Source organism: Oncorhynchus nerka, linkage group LG7 (genome assembly GCF_034236695.1).
Source record: "Oncorhynchus nerka isolate Pitt River linkage group LG7, Oner_Uvic_2.0, whole genome shotgun sequence".
In the NCBI taxonomy this organism is placed as follows: domain Eukaryota; kingdom Metazoa; phylum Chordata; class Actinopteri; order Salmoniformes; family Salmonidae; genus Oncorhynchus; species Oncorhynchus nerka.
Window position 1 is genome coordinate 72,665,440 of NC_088402.1, and position 22,055 is coordinate 72,687,494.

The following is a 22,055-nucleotide window of genomic DNA, read 5'->3' on the forward strand; positions in this document are numbered from 1 at the left end:
ATAAGCTCAATATTATTCTTAATAACGCAGTGAATGTTAATCAGATAACAAAATCATAGGTAGCCTTCACTATGTGGGCTGAGTGCACTCCCTCACAGTTCCCGGGTACGCAGCTCGAAAAGCTCACCTATCGTTTCAGTTTTTTTAGGGACAAGAAATATATCCTCCTTGGCTACAACAAGACAATGTAATGGAGAATGTTATTATTGTTTTCAAGTGAGTACAAAACTCTAGTCTACGCTGTCAACTGCAGTGAATAGCGTGTCATTTGAATAACCTTTCAAAAGCCTGGGGTTTTGAATGCATATTCATTTTGAAATAACTTGCCTGCCTGCGATTGGGCCACCACTAGGATCAGTTAGTTTTCTTTTTCTCTCTACAGTTTAGGCTTCAAGGTCAAGGCACATTAACAGGACAGTAATATGCTATTTTTTGTCATGACGTATCAGCTAACAGAAATGCTAATGCAAGGATTTCTAGTGAGGCACATATGAATTATGATAATGCACAAGCGCGGAGGAAGTTATATCTATAGTTTCCACGTTTGGGTTTAGTCGTTTAAAAGACTTCTTAAAAATGAGGTGGACACACAAGAGCGTATATATCATTAGGAACACCTTTCCATAACATAGTTTTCACCTGGATTCACCTGGTCAGTCTATGATCTATTATTGATATCACCTTTAAAATCCACTTCAATCAGTGTCGATGAAGGAGAGGAGACAGGTTAAAGAAGGATTTATTTTGCCGCGAGACAATTGAGAAATGGATTGTGTATGTGTGCTATTCAGAGTGTGAATGGACAAGACAGAAGATTTAAGTGCCTTTAAACGGGGTATGGTAGTTGTTGCCAGACGCACCGGTTTGTCAAGAACTGCAACGCTGCTAGGTTTTTCATGCTCAACAGTTTCCCGTGTATCAATAAGGTTCCACCACCCAAAGGACATCCAGCCAACTTGACAACTGTGGGAAGCATTGGAGTCAACCTGGGCCAGCATCCCTGTGGAACGTTTTTGGCACCTTGTAGAGTCCATGCCCCAAACAATTAAGGCTGTTCTGAAGGCAAAAGGGGGTGCAACTCAATATTAGGAAGGTGCTCCAAATGTTTTGTACACTTAAGTGTCCATCATTACCCATTATGCCAGCTTTCTGATTGCATTCTGTATTTATATTTTGATGTGTGTATTTTCTGTAATTCAGGGCTCATTTGTAAAAGAGACCTTGGTCTCAGTGTGACTCCCTGATAAAAATAAAGGTTAAATTAAATTGACTTGAATGGAGACACCTTTTCTATTCATTCTATTTCTATGGTTGATTATCAGTGAGGTGAGAAGGGAGAGACTCTGACCTGGTTCTCCTTGAGTACAGACACCTGTTTCTGCAGACAGGTGTTCTCCTCCTCCAGCTCACTGTTGTCCTGGAGCTGCTGGAGCTCCCGCACCTTATACTCCTTCATCTCATTCCTCATGTGGCCCTTCTCCGCCTCCCAACACTCACACTCCTGTGAACGCAAACACACTCTCAGTGGAACTAATTACACATTAACGTTATGGAAGCACTGCACATTGCTCCTTACTAAACATTAAAACACAAGAGACTAGCAGGAATTAAGGGTGTAAAGTAATTCCTTATTTGACTAATACTAGGAATACCTACATCTGAGTTGAATGGAGAGACTAACAAATTACATTAAATAGAGTTTTATCTTTCCATATGCAAGAAAATATTGGTGGGTAAAGCATTCAGTATCTCAGTGAATGGATAGGCCGTATATTTATACCTTCTTTAGCTGGGATGAGAGGCCAGCCAGACGGTCGATCTCTGCGTGAGCGTTGCCCAGAGTGATACGCCCCTGCCGTAACTCGACCTGAAGCTCAGCCATGCTGGTTGCCATGGCAGCCTCCTTGCTGGCAGTTTCCTGCAGCAGGCACTCCTCCCGGGTCTCCCCATCTGCTGCTGCACGCTTGTGGTGGTTCACAGAGTCTGACAGAGCCTAGTACACACAGACGGAGACAAAGCAAAGAGATAGGCATTCATTTCGGTGTCACGTAGACTCTGCCAGAGCCTACAAACAGACAGACAAAAGCAAAAAAAGGCACCATTTATTTGTAGTTGGTTGCGTGACCACCATATGGTGGTCTGTATGGCATAAGGTCTATCACTGGAGTGAAAACTACAACACAGTGCCAAGTGGCACATCTACTGAAAACACAGCACTTTTTACTTAGAACCTAAACAACAAAGATGTATATCTGTGCCAGTGGAAATAGGACTCCACAAACCAGCTGTCGAAATCTGAGCAGTCTTGAGTACATCCCATGCATAACTTAGGCCAACATTTCCTCAGTTGAGAATGTGGTACTACAAACCAGATTAATCTATGGGACAAGCCAAAGAGGAATATATTCTTTCAAATGACAGTTGACATCACCAGTCTGTCTAGAAAATCAGTCAATGAAATAAACTCTCACTAAAGGATATGGGCCACACACCGAACCACTGGCCATGACTATGTGTGAGGGTTAGATGGATTGGACATGGTAGGAAAAAGATTGTAGAATCTCATGAGAAGCTGTCTCTAATCATGTCTGTTGAGCAGCCATGCACAAGGACAACGCCCCATGTCACTAGCCAGGGAAGGATTACTACTGAGACTGCCTGGTGCTGCTACTGCCCTAGCTCAAACCAGTCTGGTATGATATATATCAAACTAATTTGAATTTATGTTTTAGCGCAATATTTCAAATGCTTGTATCTCCTTCGCTCCTTCTGTGCTGAGTAAACTGTGCACCTTCCCACTCGCTCACAGATACCAAGCCACTCCCCCTGCCACTCTACAACAAAGACAAAAGATCACTTCTTCCTCTCTGACAACAAGCAGTTTCAACTTGCTATTTGCATTTGATGTTTGGTCCATCAGAAATCAGTCGATTTCCCTTCTAACGAAACACTTTACATGTCTCAAGTTCCAAATTTAGAACATAGCAGACCCTACAAAAATGGGAGTATCAAAGAACATGATTGTGGAACATTTATTTTCTGTTTCTTTCGTGCGGTAGCAGCATTTTAGCCACATACTGTTGGGTGCTAGCAGTCTAGTCCGTGTTTTATAAATGTGCAATGAGCATAACATGCTTTTATATAAGGAATTGACTTGACAACCCATTCTCATTCTTAGAAATACTAATCTTCTTATCCAGGTAGGCCACTTGATTTCATAACCTAAACAAAGTGAACAGACTGTTGTTCAAACAGGTTGCAGACGGACAGGATGGTGTATTTAAAACAATTAAACCACAGATAGAACAATGAGACAGATATTTCACCGGACGTATCACTGTGAAGCACCCGTTTGGCATTCACACTCACTACCATCCAGAAGGTGAGGTCAGTACAGGTGCATCAAAGCTGGGACCGAGACTGAAAAACAGCGTAAATCTCAAGGCCATCAGATTGTTAAATAGCCATCACTAGCCGGCTACCACCCGGTTACTCAACCCTGCACCTTGGAGGCTGCTGCCCATCTACATAGACATGGAATCTCTGGCCACTTTAATAAAGGGACACTAGGAACACTACTGCAAAATGTGTGTGTGTGACCAATACAATTTGATTTACAGAAATAAACAATCCCTTAGCATCGGTAATCTCTTAACAAGGACATGCCGAGCACAGACATGTAAACCCTTTCGCCTAACTTCATTCTATTCTCGCTGGACTCTACCTCACTAATATCATTTGGTCCTTACACTAGGCGAAATACCCGTTGACTCATTCAACGTCAAAACGTATTACGGTGGTGGTAAATAGGCCTATATCTCATGATTAGTCAGGGCTTGACATTAAGGCTTGTCCAGAACAAGTACATATCAAAAATAAAATAAAAAATAAATCAGACCACAAAATAGTTTTCAGTAAAAGAAAATATACCAATATCAAACAATTACTCTGATCAGAATTGGATGAAGAAAACATTTTAGACAGAGCTAGTCTCAACAAGGCAGTGCAAAAGTCCCGGTCAAAAATGTTTTGTTATTTTCTCTCTCCAATAAACGTAGGACGATCTGGGCCAATAGCCGAAGTCTATTTTCTATAGCGGACACTCAGGTGTCATATTGTTATAGAAACTCAAATGGTCTATTTTCTCTACATTTTCTATGAATATGTCTTGGCCTAGTAAGGCACTCTTTCAGTTTAACACATGATAGGTTTATCCTACCGCGCTATTTCATGATCAGTTCTAGGCCCTCAGAAAGTTCAAAGTTGTTTTTGAATAACCCCAAAACATGTGAGGCCTATGGTAATAATGAGATGGGACAAATAGCAAGATCTAAAAATCGAATGAGAAATTTGAACAAAGCTTACAGTTGAGCAAAGCACTTATAAGACAAAAATGATGCACGCGAAACCAGAAGAAAAAAAATCCCTCCTTGCCGTTGCGAATCAAACGACCAAAAGCCTAATATCTGAAATATCATAAAACCATACATTTATGAAGAATATTTTCAAAACTAGTCTAATAGTGTTTAAGTTGCAGCTTTTAAATGGGAATAATTATGGAAGTCGGAGTCCATGCTCTTCTCATATTTTTTTTTGAATTACAAATATATTGGGCCATAAGTGAAATTTAACAACAAATATCAAGATGACAAGTCAAAAGAAAACAGGCTACATACAGCTGAGAAAAGCTCATGAAATAAATGCCTATTTGGTCTAAGTCTATTTACATATTATTTTAGGAATGTGTAACCTACCTAAAATGCATATAGTAGCCTAATAAGAGAAGAGGATGAGACAAACATGTGAATCAGTTTATAATGATCCAGTTCTGAGGACATCAGAGTTGCTCTGCAGCCCAGGCTCGTTGACTGTGTCACTGACTTCGGCACACACTTCAATGCCACAGCAGAGTTCAATAGGCTATTCGAAAATATTTGGCTCCACTAAATATATTGGGTGTTTTGTCTATGTCATGATTCCTCTCGTCTATGGGCAAGCGTAGAAAAAACTGCTATGTACTCAACCCTTTTCTGCCAAAGGTGTTTCTGGCCTTTTTGGGGGCTGACAAGTGACATCAGCTTTCGGACATGTAATAATAATTTTTAAAAATTAAGAATAATCTGTCCTACTGGTCCGATTATGTAATTTACTAAAGAAATGAGAACAAGCAACCTTTGCTGAACATGCAGTTACATAAAATATGGTATTTACTCACAACATGCAATGCATGATGGGCAGTTCCATTGTAACAGAATTACGCTGAGACTCCACTTTAAAATGTATACCAAACAAAAAACATTGATTTCAAAGTTTAAAGGCCCAATGCAGTAAGTCTGGGCGATACGTCCTAAAAAACCATATCCCAATTTTTTCAAATTTATGGGCGAGTCACAATATATATCTAGATCTTTTAAAATGTCCTCTAAATATGCTTTGTTGTACAATTAAAAAGGTTAAAAAAACACTGCTTTTCAAACAGTCAGCAATAATCTAATAAATTAAGGGCTTATGAAGTTATACATAGGCTAAATATAAATCTTCCAAAGACCAGGTAGGGAAATCTTATTTGTGGTCCACCAGCCGCTGTGGCAGATGGATAAAAAAATAATCAATAATCTAACAGCCAAAATATTTTTGACAAACAATAAAAAGGTTGTCCCGAGTGGCACAGTGGTCTAAGGCATTGCAGTGCTAGAGGCGTCACTTTAGACCCGGGTTCATTCCCGGGCTGTATCACAACCGGCCATAACCATACTTGGCTCATCGCGCTCAAGTGACTCCTTGTGGCGGGCAGCGCACCTGCAGGCTGACCCCAGTCGTCAGGTGAACGATGTTTCCTCCGACACATTGGTGCGGCTGGCTTCCAGGTTAAGCGGGCGGGGGTTACGAAGCACGGTTTGGCGGGTCATGTTTCCGAGGACGCATGACTCGACCTTCACCTCCTGAGCCCATTGGAACGTTGCAGCGATTAGACAAGATCTAAATTGGGGAGAGTAGATGATGTGCTCCTAAATAGAAATGTAGAAGCAAACAAATAAATTTGAGAACAATTAAAGTATTTGGGTGTTTTAACCTGTTGGTACTAGGGGGCAGTATTTTCATTTTTGAAAAAAACTCCAACCCTAATCTAGCGCATCTGATTCAATAATTAGCTGGTTGATAAACTAAATGAGGTTAGTTAGAACTGGGGTTGGAGCGAAAACGTACAAGAAGTTAGCTCTCATGGAACAGGGTTGGAGAGCCTGACCTAGGACATCAACAGCCAGCCAGGGTTTCATTAAATAAAATATAGGCACAATACTTTTTATTGCAGATTTAGGCTTAATTAAACTGATGCATTTGGCGATGTTCAACTTCAATTCACTGACATTATAAGGAATAGCTTACCCATACTCATTGATAGCCTAATATATACTTTAGGTGAATATACGCATTGCAAGATACAGATTACCAAGATATAGCCTAGGCGCACAGTTCCGACTGTGTCTGCTTGCCCTGGTCCTCCCTCCCCCTGGCTCACCTGCTCTTTGCTATGAAAAACACTAGTGTGTTTGGTCTTCGGTCTGTTCCATGTAGAATAGCTTAGCCTATTTGTTGATAGGCCGTACTTTAGTGAACTTGCGCGAAACATTGCAAGTCAAGAAATTGAGAGACATAGCATTGCGATAGCCTATACATCTTTTGATTACCGATGCATGGTTTTGACTGTCTGCCTGGTGGCCGACATGCCTACCTACGCCCCTCCCCTCTCTCTCTCTCTCTGCTGTAAAAAATGTGACAGTATTCTTGAAAGTAGCCTACGGCAACAAGTTTCCTCAATTGCAAATATACTGAATCTTAGAGGAGTCAGTTCTTAGCGTAATCGAAGCTTGACACCCAGAAATGAGAGGCGATGGGCAAGGAATCAATTATTTTGGAGTCGACTCCCCACCACTAAGCAGCAGAAAGTTGAGGATAACTAAAACTATTTAAAAAACAACCTAGCTGCGAACAAAATTATATAACTGGTCAAAAAAACATGAGGGAAAAAAGTCACACTTAGCCATCTTGTCAACTCAACCAAACTTCTGCATATGGCATTCGGACAAAAAAATATTCCCAAATGTTGTGTGACCACCCGCCAACGTGGCTGGTGAAACAGACATTCTTAGCAGCCAATGACAAAAATCATCCCGGATTTGGAAGGTGTAATTTCCAACCCTGCATAAGAACCATTAATAATTGAATTAATTGTATATAAACAGTTTAACCTGTTTTTTGCAATAATCACTTATTTACATTCAAGTAAATGGCCTTTCTGTTACAAATTTTACCTGAACCATGCTTAATGCACATTCACTAATAAACTTTTTGTAGCAGGCATTATAGACACAGGTCTCAAACAATCTCTCAAGCACAAGGCCACCTGCTAGCGAGTTGCCAGTTAATCTTTATATTCAAGTTGACTTGGATCCATTTGCAAGCTAACAAGGCATAACAGTTTAAATTGAACACACCCTACTGTCCATCTCCGAACAGTTTGAACAGCATGCTAACCTGTCCACTTTGTTCAGATGTTGAAATCAAGGGACCTAACTTTTCTCAGAATGAGAACAGGTTGCCAATTCCTTATAGAATTATGTTTTACGCTTATTGCACATTTACAAAACACAGACTAGACACATAGTATAAAAGTCTTTGGTTTAAAATGCTGCAAGCAGTACATGGTACCGCAATGCCGTGCGTGACAAACTGAGCATACATTTCCCAGAATCAATGTTCATTGACAATCCCCTTTTAGTAGTGTCGCAATTGGCGGAGCTGAGACATTAAAAGGGTATCGTTAACTTCTCTATTATAGTAAAATGTTTCAATGTGTTTCAGTGTCCATATGACCAATTATGTTGGACTAAACATCAAATGCAAATAGGGAGTTGAAACCGCTTGTCAGAGAAGAAGAAGTGATCTCTCATATTTGTTGTTGTGAGTGGCAGGGGGAGGGGCTTGGTGTGTTTGTATAAACAGAGAGGAAGAAGCGAGGGGTTTCAATCTCGCCAAAAATCGGTCCAAAATAAGCCCAATACATTTTTATGAACTTATTTTGGATCTTAGCTTATTGCCTGCATTCCCACATTTGGGACAACGACTCCCATTGTTAGGGTAGACATGAGCATCTCGTCATTATAAACAGATCTCTGGTGTAAATGGTAAGGTGCACACAGCACAGAAAGAGCGAAGGAAACAAGACCAAAAAGACAGAACAAACAGACAAACGCTCCATCTAGACTGCACAGGTTCAACCCAGATATCTCCTCCCATTCCACTTGGCAGTGTTCAAAACTACACGGTTTCTGGCAGGGGGTATGCGATACCATATCCTCAATTCACGGGGTTGCATTCCCTTTAGACCCGGAGGTCTGTCTACTGGGTAACTTTACTAACACCAATCTTAGGCAAAGCCATACTAATAAAGCTAAAAGAAATATTGCTAGCGATTGCCAAGAAATGTATTGCCTTGAAATGGAAATTGGATTCCTCCCTACCAGTTGCAATGTGGCTTTCGGAAGTTAATAGTTGTATCCCTTTGGAGAAAATCACTTACTGCTTGAGGAATAAGTTAAAGACATTTTACAGAATTTGGCAACCTTTTGACTATATGGAGAATCTCCCCCCACATCTCATTGATTGAATCTATATATAATCCTCACATAATGTTTCACACGTAATGTATAATATGTAGCCTACGGCAGGTGATCCAATGTCTCGTTATTTTTTTATTATTGTATGTTTGTTTATATAATTATAATTTATTTTTGTTACGCTCGTCTGTTACTGTCACTTTGTCCTATCGTTGTCTAATATCTTTTCACTTTTGTTTTGAATGTTCTTAATTGGAAAATGCAAAAATAAAATATAAAAATAAAAAAACAGACAAACGCTCATGAAAAGGAAAAATAAAAACTTGATTCTTGTGATACGGTCATTTGGAATATCACGCAAAAATATACATTTGAGTTAATCGAATTCAATAGATATATTTCCCAGCCCTACAATGCAACCTTTTTTTTAAATCATAATATAAAATTATTTCTGGGTAACAAATAAGTACCTTACTGTGTTTTCATTTAAAATGGTCAAAAAGAAACAAATAGATTCGTAGCAAACAGAAATTCCTTAATTAAGCAAGTATTTTGCTAGGACTGTCTGGGAGTGGCCTGAGTGGGTAGGGGAAAACTGAAAATTAGCTGTTATGGCAGAGGTTTGGAAGTGTCTTGTTGGTCTATCAACTAATTTACCACCTGGTGATGTCTCCAGGCAGGCCAAAACTTCCATCCACCAAAACAGGATGACATTTCAGGCGGTCTTTTCAAACATCTCTTACACTAAAAGGGCATTATCATAATTTTCACAGTATTATTCCAGCCTCAGTGTGGAAATATATATAAAAAACACAGGGAAACTAAATTTGACTGCACTGGGCCTTTAACAAACCACAGAACTATGCACAAGGACTAATTTAACAATTTACACTGAACATTTTATAAAAACACATTTACAGGACAAACTGAAGATACAAAGTTTGGTAACAATAAAACTGAGGGAGTTTTACTGTAATTCTGCACAGTTTCTCCAGTAAAATTTTATTTTTTTCCCTGTGTAAATTGTTCAGCCGTCACTGTGCACAAGAGTTAGGGTTTGTTCAAATTTGAAATCATTTGTTTTTGTTTAGCATACATTTGAAAGTGATAATTGTACTTTACAATGAGGCATTTAAAACAGAATAGTAGCCCTATTTGTGCAGGGTCTATGTTGGATGCTACTAGCTGGAATAATGAATTAACAAAAGCAATAGTCAGAATGTGATTGTATGTTCCTTCACAATATACATTTTGAGATGATTTATTTACATGAATGCCGCTTAACCTTTATATTAGTGATAATGATTTGCGTGCTATGAATAATATCTTTCCCTGCCCTGTTCACCCCTCTAATGCCATGCAGTCTACATTCAACAGAGCAGCTTAAAATTAATTCCAGTTTCCACTTCCAACATGGGATATGCTGACTAATGTGTCCTCATCCCTCCATCACAGATCCCTAGCAGAACTAAACAGTATCACATCTATACACATCAACATCATACGACACTACAGGAGCAGAAACCGACCTGTCCTCCTCTATCACACAAACTGAATGATTCATATGAACCCTAGGCTAGGTCTCTTTGAGTCTTGGGGAAACTGTCATTCAGCCAAGTTAGTAACAAGAGTTCAAGACGATAGAATATCTTCATGGAACCTATCAAATGTTCAGTAGGCAATTCATACATTTCTACGTAACACTGGATTAAGAACAACTCCCGGCCAAACATTATGATTGTGATTATTTCTTTGTTTAGAACAGTTTAGCTAAAAGCTTCTGTCCTAACAGGAAGTCCATTGTGTGGCTAATCCTAGGTTGGTCAATACAGAGCAACGTGTGACTGGCACTACTTGCACATCATCATCTGCTCATTTATCACTCCAGTGTTAATATGCTCAATTGTAATTATTCGCTCCTATGGCCTATTTACACACACTGTATATAGACTATTTTTTCTACTGTGTCATTGACTTGTTTATTGTGTTATTGGCATGTTTATTGTTTACTCCATGTGTAACTCTGTGTTGTTGTCTGTGTCACACTGCTTTGCTTTATCTTGGCCAGGTCGCAGTTGCAAATGAGAACTTGTTCTCAACTAGCCTACCTGGTTAAATAAAGGTGAAATAGATCAAATCAAAAATTTAAAAACTTGTTCACAATGAAGTAGTTAGTGTGGAGCCTGATTAGACAAAGCAATACAAAATCTATCACAGAAAATGTCACCACCATGTACACGTAGTAGTAGCTTTAAGGTTGGAATTAAGGTTGGTATAGCTATAGACATTGAACATTTCTGCTGACCTCTTTGAGTTGCTGTTGCTCTTGTTTGAGGGTCTCATACTCCTCCTCCAGCTGGGTGTGTTTCTTCTTCAGTTCAGCACTCTCCTCCAGCACCACTAAGCCATAACGGGCCGCCTGTAGTTTCTCCTCATTGGCCTCCCGGAGCTCCAAATTCAGCCTCACCACCTCCGCCCTCAGGTCATTGCCCCCCATCTCCATCTCATCCCTCTCCGCCCCTGCTTGGCCTGCCTCCTCAAGCATCTTGTCCTCTTCCACCTCCTTCCCCAATACTCCGCTTGAGACACCTGCTTCCTCTTTCAATCCTCCTGCCTCATTACTGCTTGCTGTGGGGGATGAGGAAGGAAACAGCACAGGAACATTGATTGTTTCATCGGACAGTTCAGTCACAAATAGTAACCAATGAGTTGAAAGCAACTTCAAACTAACCTGAGGATTAACAATATGATTTGCTATCTTAAGAGTTGCTGGCAGCTGACAACTGGCTAAAATGGCGTGAAGTGAATAATAAACTTGGCAGCCCAGTCACAGACGGTCAAGAGTCAGATTATGTGATTAACGTTAGATGAGGTTAACTGGCTCCTCTCAGTCACTTTACTTGTGATCTTTGTTGTCAGGGTAAAGGCCATGGTAAAGAAAAATGTAACTGTCCGTCTGTAGCTAACGTTACTGTGTGCAGGCATTCAAATCAGCTTATAGGCTAACGTTAACTTGCCAACCATGTTGGAAACTAGCTAGAAGCATTTCGGTGCACCTGCAAATTATGTGTAGGGGACCAATACAATTATATTTAATTTGTTAGCAGTAGTTAGCGAAATAGCTAACGTGTTAGTTATGGCTTTAAATTGATTCTTAAAGCGAACTAACAGTTAACGTCACCAGACATGGAGATTCGCAGATAGCTAGCCAACGTTCCCATTTTCTTAGCTAGCTACACTACTTAGTTGTCAGAACTGTCAAAACAAAGACTTCTGGCTATCTGTGGTCAGACTAGCTAGCTAGGCTAATTGTCTACCTAGAATTCAGCCGCTAACATAGCAATCAAGCGCATAGCTAACTAAATTACTTACCTCCAATATCGATTCACGTTTGTGGCCAAAAGTACAGTTGGTTATTTCAAAATCTTGTGTCGAAATTAAGCTAACCGGCAACCCTCAGAGAAAATTTGACACTTCGTCGTCGAGTTTGTGTGGACAAGCTAACCGCCCCGGTTTTCCAGCCAATGTGCTTTTTGCTTTCTAGCTTGAGTTAGCACTTTGAAAGTCATTGCGCGCCGAAGCAACGAGAGTGAGTAGACACAGACCAGTGAACGACTGCCCCCTAGCAACGTCCAGTGTCACAACATTTGGAATGACTACAGACCATAGACTTACAGACATCGCATCATTGAATCTGTACTACTATAGCGTCTGTGAGAGTACGGGCAGTGACATTGAATCCATTTTGAAGTTGGGGTTGGAACCGGTTCAGGGAACAGAACAGAAAAAATAACTACATTTTTGAGGAACAGAATCAGAACTGGGAACGAAGGTGATCTATACAGTTCCGGAACAGAACCATTATTTTAAAAGCTTGGGAAACGGTTAATCATGTTATTTTAGTCCCTGGCATGTTTTTTTCAGTCCCACAAAAAACGCAACAAAGTACCTATACAAAGCCCTGACTCTGTCACTCAGAAACATATTCCAGTGCCTGTCTGTCAGATGGAAATATTTTATAGTCTGTTTATGCTACCTGCCTCACCCCCTGCGAAGGATAGGTTACTGTATCCTACTGGCGAAGTTACAAGCGTGATTCAGAAATTAGGGAGAGATTTTTAATTAGAGAATAATTTATTAACTTTTTCACTGCTAGTTAAGGATACTATAGTTATCACATTTCACATTTGATTTATTAACTACAAAAAGGTAAGATGTATATTTTATTCTGGTGCTGCTCTGCACACACAAGCTTGTTAGCTAGCTAGCTATCTTGCTAACAATAGCTCTAGTCCATTGTTAAGGCAACTCTCAGAAGTTCAAAGACATTCAAAGTTACTTCATAGAAGCCGCTCATCTGTAGATATAATTCTGTGGGCCTAATTCAGATAATGCATAGCATAACAAGATTCTTAGTGCTTCAAGCCAAGCCTCATCCTCCCTCTCTTGCTCTCTCCCCACCCACAAAATGTAAGTCTCATCTTGCTCTGTACACTTTTCTGTCTATCACACATATAAACCACTAGGCTATTGCTTGCCAACTCCATAGTAAGCTGCTCTATCAGCACTGATTAGTGGTTATTTAATGTTGAGCTAAATGTAAAAAAATATATATAAAAAATCTTAGGTTTAAAAAGGAATAGAAAGGAACGACATAAACAGGTACTTTTTGGGGGGGCTCTAAACGGTTCAGAACCGTTTTTTTTGCTAGGTTGAAAAAAATATGGTTCTGTTCAGAATGTAAAAATTGACAATAATTTTGGTTCCAACCCCTGTTTTGAAGTAGTCAATAATCTTCTTATTTTACTACTTCTTATGAGATGGCAAAGAAACTGAAAAGGTGCACACAGTCCTGGAGTGTGTTGTTTGAACAGGTATAAAGCCAAGGTTGGCGATTTAGTGCCACCTGCAGTTATGGAGTGTTTGTGCACGAGTATAGTTCATTGGCTGATACCTACTGGTGACCTGGATGAAGAAGTCTCAACCCAGTTGACTACTTCAAAATGGTGAAAGTCATCATGCTAAAACAGGGGTTTGGGCACTAGAGTTCTCTATCTATCTCTATGCTACAGACAGACACACAGATAATTATATTTTATCAAATCAATTGTTACTCTGTTACAAAAAGCTTTCATTCCAAAGATAATGTCAAATAAACAGTTAAAAACAACGCATACAACTCGTTGCATGCTTCTGATCCATGTTCTCATTTTCTTATTGGAATAGCATAAACTTTTTTTTATTTTTATTCACTATACGGCGGCAGGGTAGCCTAGTGGTTAGAGAGTTGGACTAGTAACTGGAAGGTTGCAAGTTCAAACCCCCCGAGCTGACAAGGTACAAATCTGTCGTTCTGCCCCTGAACAGGCAGTTAACCCACTGTTCCTAGGCCGTCATTGAAAATAAGAATTTGTTCTTAACTGACTTGCCTAGTTAAATAAAGGAAAAAATAAATAAATACAAAATTATCAACAATCTTGTTGATAGTGCTGTTAAGAAGGTACAATTAAACATGTCTAGCAAAATGAAACAAGGGTATAAATAAGAAAATACAGAATACCTCTCATAAATACAAGTAGTGATGAAGTCAATCTCTCCTCCACTTTCAGCCAGGTTGACATTAATATTAGCTCTCTGTGTACATCAAAGGGCCAGCCGTGCTGCCCTGTTCTGAGACAATTGCAATTTTCCTAAGTCCTTTTTTGTGGCACCTGACCACACGACTGAACAGTAGTCAAGGTGCGACAAAACTGGGGCCTGTAGGACCTGCCTTGTTGATAGTGCTGTTAAGAAGGTAGAAGGTTTAGGGTTTAGTGAATGATTTTTCCCAAATACAATGCTTTTAGTTTCAGAAATATTTAGGTCTAACTTATTCCTTGCCACTCACTCTGAAACTAACTGCAACTCTTTGTTAAGTGTTGCAGTCATTTCAGTCGCTGTAGTAGCTGACATGTATAGTTTTGAGTCATTCGCATACATAGACACTCTCGCTTTTTATCAAAGCCAGTGGCATGTCATTAGTAAATAGTGAAAAAGTAATGAGCCTAGACAGCTGCCCTGGGGAATTCCTGATTCTGGAGAGGAGAGGCTTGGAGAGGCTTCCATTAAAGAACACCTTCTGTGTTCTGTTGGACAGGTAACTCTTTATCCACGATATAGGAGGGGGTGTAAAGCCATAACACACGTTTTTTCAGCTGCAGACTATGAACGATAATGTCAAAAGCCGCACTGAAGTCTAACAAAACAGCTCCCACAATCTTTTATCATCAATTTATCCCAGCCAATCATCAGTCATTTGTGTAAGCGCTGTGCTTGTTGAATGTCCTTCCCCTATAAGCAAGCTGAAAGTCTGTTGTCAATTTGTTTATTTTAAAATAGCATTGTATCTGGTCAAACACAATTTTTTCCCAAAAAGTTTATTAAGGGTTGGTAACAGGCTGATTGGTCAACTATTTGAGCCAGTAAAGGGGCTTTACCATTCTTAGGTAGCGGAATGACTTTTGCTTCCCTCCAAGCCTGAGGGCAAACACATTCTAGTGGCTTAAATTGACGTCATGACTTGACCTTGTTTTTTTCCGAGTCCCTGTTGTCTTGAAAGCACCATCATTACTACTACTTAACCAGAGTTGGATGACCACTCAAAACGATTTTTCCCAGTCTGAGCTCATTTCTTTTCAAGTTCCCATTTGTCTTGAAAGCACTGAAGTCGGGAAGTCGTAGATTTCCGAGTTTCCAATTCCCAGTAGTTTTGAATGTGGCATTAGATGGGAGTTTCTGACTGGTCTTGGAACTGTGACAACAGGCAGCCTCTCCCCGCTTTGCTCAATGAGATATATAGTGATTCTACCCTCAACTGACTATTGTATATGTTGATTAAATCAGACTTTAATAATATAATGAGTAATTCAGGAATGTCACGACTTAAGTGACACAAGAAAACTAGTTAAAATAGCAACTCTACAGATCGCAATCTTCTTCTTCTTCTGTGGAGTTTAACAGGGGTTGGCATCCAACAAGTTGCATTATGTCCCCAACTGAACTATAGTATCAGTTCATTACACTTTGTGATACAAAATGGGGAAATGGGAAAATGTTTAAATATAATTTTAATTACCCTACCAACTAACTCTACACTTAAAACTGGTCTGCTAATGCAGGACGATTAGGCCCGGTGCTTTTGTGATTTTTTTTGTTAAATTTATATATATTTTTTATTCCGATTTTTCAGAGGTTGCTGCAGCACCCTCAGAACCCCTACTTCCCACGGCTATGCCCTAATTCTATTACTTTAACCCGATCTGATCCTACCCCAGGCCAACGACCTGAGAGGACGGGACACTACCACTCAACACACCCTCTAACTCTTCTGAAGTCAAATATCGTACCCCCAGGTACTTCTCTGCAGCTGCCACAACAACATCTATTTTGTGTGACTTACGTTCCATCTCTGCAGTACAGTTTAAAACCATTGCTATGAACGCTAAGAAGCCGACCTTACTGAAACATAGGCTGTATCACTCATTTGCCTATCCCTCTGACCTGTTACAGATCTACTATTCACAGGAATCCTCTCAGAATCCCTCACCCTTCATCCAACCTACACTACTTTCTTCACTGCCTCAGCATACAACATCTTCTGCTCTACTCTGACCCTGGCCACCTCAACCTGCCTCTCTCGCACCGGACACCTCTGATCCCAGCAACATGGACACCCTTACAGTTGACAAATCAAATCGAATTGTATTGGTCACATACACATGTTTAGCAGATGTTATTGCGAGTGTAGCGAAATGCTTGTGCTTCTAGTTCCGACAGTGCAGCAATATCTAACATGTAATCTAACAATTCCGCAACAAATACCTAATACACACAAATCTAAGTAAGGAACGTATTCATATAAATATATGGATGAGCAATGACAGAGTGGCATAGGCAATCTGCAAAATATGGTATAAAATACAGTATATACATATGAGATGAGTAATGCAAGATATTTAAACATTATTAGCCCGACCAACCAGTGCCTCCGCACATTGGCTAACCGGGCTATCGGCATTGTGTCCCGCCACCCGCCAAACCCTCTTTTATGCTACTGCTACTCTCTGTTTATCATATATGCATAGTCACTTTAACCATATCTACATGTACATACTACCTCAATCAGCCTGACTAAACAGTGTCTGTATGTAGCCTCGTTACTGTTATAGCCTTGCTACTGTATACAGCCTCGCTACTGTTATTTTTCACTGTCTTCCTACCTATCTCTCTGATTTGGTCCTGCCGTAAATACCTACACGTACGCTACGGTCACAAGACGTAGGCCTCCTAATTGTCCCTAGAATTTCTAAGCAAACAGCTGGAGGCAGGGCTTTCTCCTATAGAGCTCCATTTCTATGGAACGGTCTGCCTACCCATGTCAGAGACGCAAACTCGGTCTCAACCTTTAAGTCTTTACTGAAGACTCATCTCTTCAGTGGGTCATATGATTGAGTGTAGTCTGGCCCAGGAGTGGGAAGGTGAACGGAAAGGCTCTGGAGCAACGAACCCGCCCTTGCTGTCTCTGCCTGTCCGGTTCCCCTCTTTCCACTGGGATTCTCTGCCTCTAACCCTATTACAGTGGCTGAGTCACTGGCTTACTGGGGCTCTCTCATGCTGTCCCTGGAAGGGGTGCGTCACCTGAGTGGGTTGATTCACTGATGTGGTCATCCTGTCTGGGTTGGCGCCCCCCCTTGGGTTGTGCCATGGCGGAGATCTTTGTGGGCTATACTCAGCCTTGTCTCAGGATGGTAAGTTGGTGGTTGAAGATATCCCTCTAGTGGTGTGGGGGCTGTGCTTTGGCAAAGTGGGTGGGGTTATATCCTTCCTGTTTGGCCCTGTCCGGGGGTGTCCTCGGATGGGGCCACAGTGTCTCCTGACCCCTCCTGTCTCAGCCTCCAGTATTTATGCTGCAGTAGTTTATGTGTCGGGGGGCTAGGGTCAGTTTGTTATATCTGGAGTACTTCTCCTGTCCTATTCGGTGTCCTGTGTGAATCTAAGTGTGCGTTCTCTAATTCTCTCCTTCTCTCTTTCTTTCTCTCTCTCGGAGGACCTGAGCCCTAGGACCATGCCCCAGGACTACCTGACATGATGACTCCTTGCTGTCCTCAGTCCACCTGGCCGTGCTGCTGCTCCAGTTTCAACTGTTCTGCCTTATTATTAATCGACCATGCTGGTCATTTATGAACATTTTAACATCTTGGCCATGTTCTGTTATAATCTCCACCCGGCACAGCCAGAAGAGGACTGGCCACCCCAGCTGTACATAATCTATTGGTAAATAGCCCACCCATTTTCACCTACCTCATCCCCACAGTTTTTATTTATTTACTTTTCTGCTCTTTTGCACACAAATATCTCTACCTGTACATGATCATCTGATCATTTATCACTCCAGTGTTAATCTGCAATATTGTAATTATTCGCCTACCTCCTCATGCCTTTTGCACACATTGTATATAGACCCCCTTTTTTTTCTCTACTGTGTTATTGACTTGTTAATTGTTTACTCCATGTGTAACTCTGTGTTGTCTGTTCACTCTGCTATGCTTTATCTTGGCCAGGTCGCAGTTGCAAATGAGAACCTGTTCTCAACTAGCCTACCTGGTTAAATAAAGGTGAAATAAAAAATAAAAAATAAAATAAAATATGCTCTCTCTAATTCTCTCTTTCTTTCTCTCTCTCAGAGGACCTGAGCCCTAGGACCATGCCCCAGGACTACCTGACATGATGACTCCTTGCTGTCCCCAGTCCACCTGACCATGCTGCTGCTCCAGTTTCAACTGTTCTGCCTTATTATTATACGACCATGCTGGTCATTTATGAACATTTGAACATCTTGGCCATGTTCTGTTATAATCTCCACCCGGCACAGCCAGAAGAGGACTGGCCACCCCACATAGCCTGGTTCCTCTCTAGGTTTCTTCCTAGGTTTTGGCCTTTCTAGGGAGTTTTTCCTAGCCACCGTGCTTCTACACCTGCATTGCTTGCTGTTTGGGGTTTTAGACTGGGTTTCTGTACAGCACTTTGAGATATCAGCTGATGTACGAAGGGCTATATAAATACATTTGATTTGATTTGATTTGTTGTTTTTATTTCTTTACTTACCTATTGTTCACCTAATACCTTTATTTTATTTTATTTTTTAAATTGCACTGTTGGTAAGTAAGCACTTCACTGTAAGGTCTACACCTGTTGTATTCGGCGCACATGACAAATACACTTTGATTGTTGAAGTTCCAGTGATCCATTTATAACTTTTCCCACCAAAACGACACATTCCTCAGTCCCATATCCTCCTGCACACTTCCCACATCTTAGAATCTCCCTCCTACACACTGCTGTGACATGCCCATAAATCTGGCACCTATAACACGGCAGTGTATTCGGCACAAAAGCTCTAACAGCATAACTCCCCACAGAATGTGCATCGCAGCAAATGGCGGGCATCACAAACACCAGGAATCTTCAACTTAAATTGATCGCCCCTCACACTTAACACTACCCCAGAAATCACTCCCTTCAATGGTGCCATGTACTGAAACACAAAGCAAGATACAGGTCTTTCCCCAAGTTACGTCACATGGAGCACCTGCTCCCTCTAATCTGAAGAAACACCAACAAACATCACAAAAGGCCTGGTCCCACCCTCTTCAAAACTCCCACTCCCACTGGACCAAACATATCTTTATCATGACCATGACCATCGATGCAAGGCTCGGGCACCAAGTTCCTCACAACACCTTCTACCCCTTCCATTTCATCTCCAGAGCTCGAACTGGGGTCCGGCTCACTCTGTTTAAACCTGACACCAATCTTCCTCAATATACCCACCCTCTCCCTTGTTATTTCTAGCTTCAACAGATTGAAACCTATCCTCTGCCTCACTCAATCTTTTCAACCTCCAATCCACCTCTAACCAATTACCCAACTCCTGAAAATATTCAACTTTTCCATGCCAAAATCCATTTTTAGCCTCCTCGAGAGACATGCTAGACCATGTACTCCCTCCACTTTTATTTTTATTTAACCTTTTTTAACTAGACAAGTCAGTTAAGAACAAATTATTATTTACAATGACGGCCTACCCTGGCCAAACCCTAACCCAGACGACGCTGGGCCAATTGTGCGCTGCCCTATGGGACTCCCAATCACGGCCGTTGTGATACAGCTTGGAATCGAACCAGGGTCTGTAGTGACACCTCTAGCATTGAGATGCAGTGCCTTAGACCGCTACGCCACTCTCAGTTTGACGTTCCAAACCATCTAAAGATTGCCATCACTACAATGAATGGCTAAATTACTTCAGGACACGAAGGGTCCACAGAACGTCTCCTGACCGCTCTATCACATATCAATCAATCAATGTTACAAAGTGCTTATATAACCACAAAGAGCAAGCAATGCAGATGTACTTTGACCAAAGACAGTACAGTATAAAGATAGACAAAAACTGCTTTTCCAATAGAAATCCCAGATCACACTTGTATGCGATGTCATGGCGACGTTGGCTAGCTAATCTCATGTGCAGAAACATGTCATCGGGTCAACAGTAACTGTTATCTCGCTCCAAACTGTGCATGTGCAGGCCGCCAAATCAAAGAAACTCCTTAGATAAAAAGTTGATTTTGACGAAAATGAAAACGTGTCAATTTGTCTCTTTCAAAAAAGCAAATCTAAGAAGGTAGTAGATGTGTTCTATGCTTCTGTGCTTCCCGTTCTTAAGTTTCGTTTTTTGCACATTTTACTCTTAGTTGTGTACATCAGCTTAAAACAGCTGAAAATAAAATATTTTTGGTTATGGAAAATATATTTCACAGCGGTTTAGATTAGAGGTCGACCGATTGATCGGAATGGCCGATTAATTAGGGCCGATTTCAAGTTTTCATAAGATCGGAAATCGTTATTTTTGGACACCTTTTTTTACACCTTTATTTAACTAGGCAAGTCAGTTAAGAACACATTCTTATTTTCAATGACGGCCTAGGAACGGTGGGTTAACTGTCTTGTTCAGGGGCAGAATGACAGATTTTTACCTTGTCAGCTCGGGAATTCAATCTTGCAGCCTTACAGTTAACTAGTCCAACGCTCTAACCACCTGATTACATTGCACTCCATGAGGAGCCTGCCTGTTGCGTGAATGCAGTAAGAAGCCAAGGTAAGTTGCTAGCTAGCATTAAACTTATCTTATAAAAATACAATCAATCATAATCACTAGTTAACTACACATGGTTGATGATATTACTAGTTTATCTAGGCTGTCCTGCGTTGCATATAATCGATGCGGTGCGTATTTGCGAAAAAAGACTGTCTTGCTCCAGTGTAAACATAAACATCAATGCCTTTCTTAAAATCAATACACAAGTATATATTTTTAAACCTGTATATTTAGTTAATATTGCCTTCTAACCTGGCTCGTTGCGAACTCTGTCAAGACTATTTCTTCCTAGCAAAGACAGCCAACTTTCTCCAAACGGGGGATGATTTAACAAAAGCGCATTTGTGGGAAAAAAAACACAATCGTTGCACGACTGTACCTAACCATAAACATCAATGCCTTTCTTAAAATCAATACACAGAAGTATATATTTTTAAACCTGCATATTTTGCTAAAATAAATCCAGGTTAGCAGGCAATATTAACCAGGTGCAATTGTGTCACTTCTCTTGCGTTCATTGCACGCAGAGTCAGGGTATATGCTCCCAGGTATATATTACCTGGGAACATTGAAGACTCCTGTTAAAAGGAACCACCAGCTTTCATATGTTCTCATGTTCTGAGCAAGGAACTTAAACGTTAGATTTTTTACATGGCACATATTGCACTTTTACTTTCTTCATTTTATTTGAGGCAAATTGATTTTATTGATGTATTATATTAAGTTAAAATAAGTGTTCATTCAGTATTGTTATAATTGTCATTATTACAAATACATTTTTTTTAAATCGTCCGATTAATCGGTATCAGCTTTTTTTGGTCCTCCAATAATCGGTATTGGTGTTGAAAAATCATAATCGGCCGACCTCTAGTTTAGATGGTACAATGATTCTCGACACTAGGAGTGTCAAACTCATTCCATGGGGGGCCTAGTGTCAACTATTTTTTGTTTTTTTCCTTTCAATTAAGACCTAGACAACCAGGTGAGGTGAGTTCCTTACTAATCAGTGACCTTAATGAATCAATCTAGTCCAAGGGAGGAGCACAAACTGAAATTAGGGCGAACTACTTTAATTTTAGCAACCAGGTAATAGTGGAGTGATTTCTGCATAGTGCATTGGCTCCTATCTATGTTGTGTTTTTAGATTAAGAAAATTTAACAACTGAGGAAGAATTGTTCATTTCTCTCGTTGACTTCTCAAACCCTGGCCTGGTCTGCTTGGTTTGTTTTTGCAAGCTTTCCCG

At 40.5% G+C, this 22,055-nt stretch overlaps 1 protein-coding gene and 1 long non-coding RNA gene across 3 annotated transcripts in view; one reads left to right on the plus strand and one right to left on the minus strand.

Moving 5' to 3' along the window:
* Nucleotides 1-11,163, minus strand: part of LOC115132322 (protein bicaudal D homolog 2-like) — a 30,866-nt gene extending 19,703 nt beyond the window's left edge. Inside the window, exons 1-3 of the mRNA XM_029664866.2 lie at nt 10,924-11,163; nt 1,781-1,993; nt 1,349-1,501 (exon numbers count right to left, since the gene is read on the minus strand). Coding sequence (XP_029520726.2) covers nt 1,349-1,501; nt 1,781-1,993; nt 10,924-11,163 — 606 coding nt within the window. The remainder of the gene's footprint in view (nt 1-1,348; nt 1,502-1,780; nt 1,994-10,923) is intronic.
* LOC135572568 (uncharacterized) overlaps nt 1-20,280 on the plus strand; it is a 30,286-nt gene extending 10,006 nt beyond the window's left edge. The window contains exons 1-3 of one of the 2 annotated variants that reach the window (XR_010464405.1): nt 12,331-16,009; nt 16,167-17,930; nt 18,341-20,280. This is a non-coding gene — a long non-coding RNA (uncharacterized LOC135572568). Of the gene's footprint in view, nt 1-12,330; nt 16,010-16,166; nt 17,931-18,340 lie in introns of those variants that run through there. The other variant, XR_010464404.1, reaches the window with a different exon arrangement.
* The last annotated feature ends 1,775 nt before the right edge of the window (nt 20,281-22,055 follow it).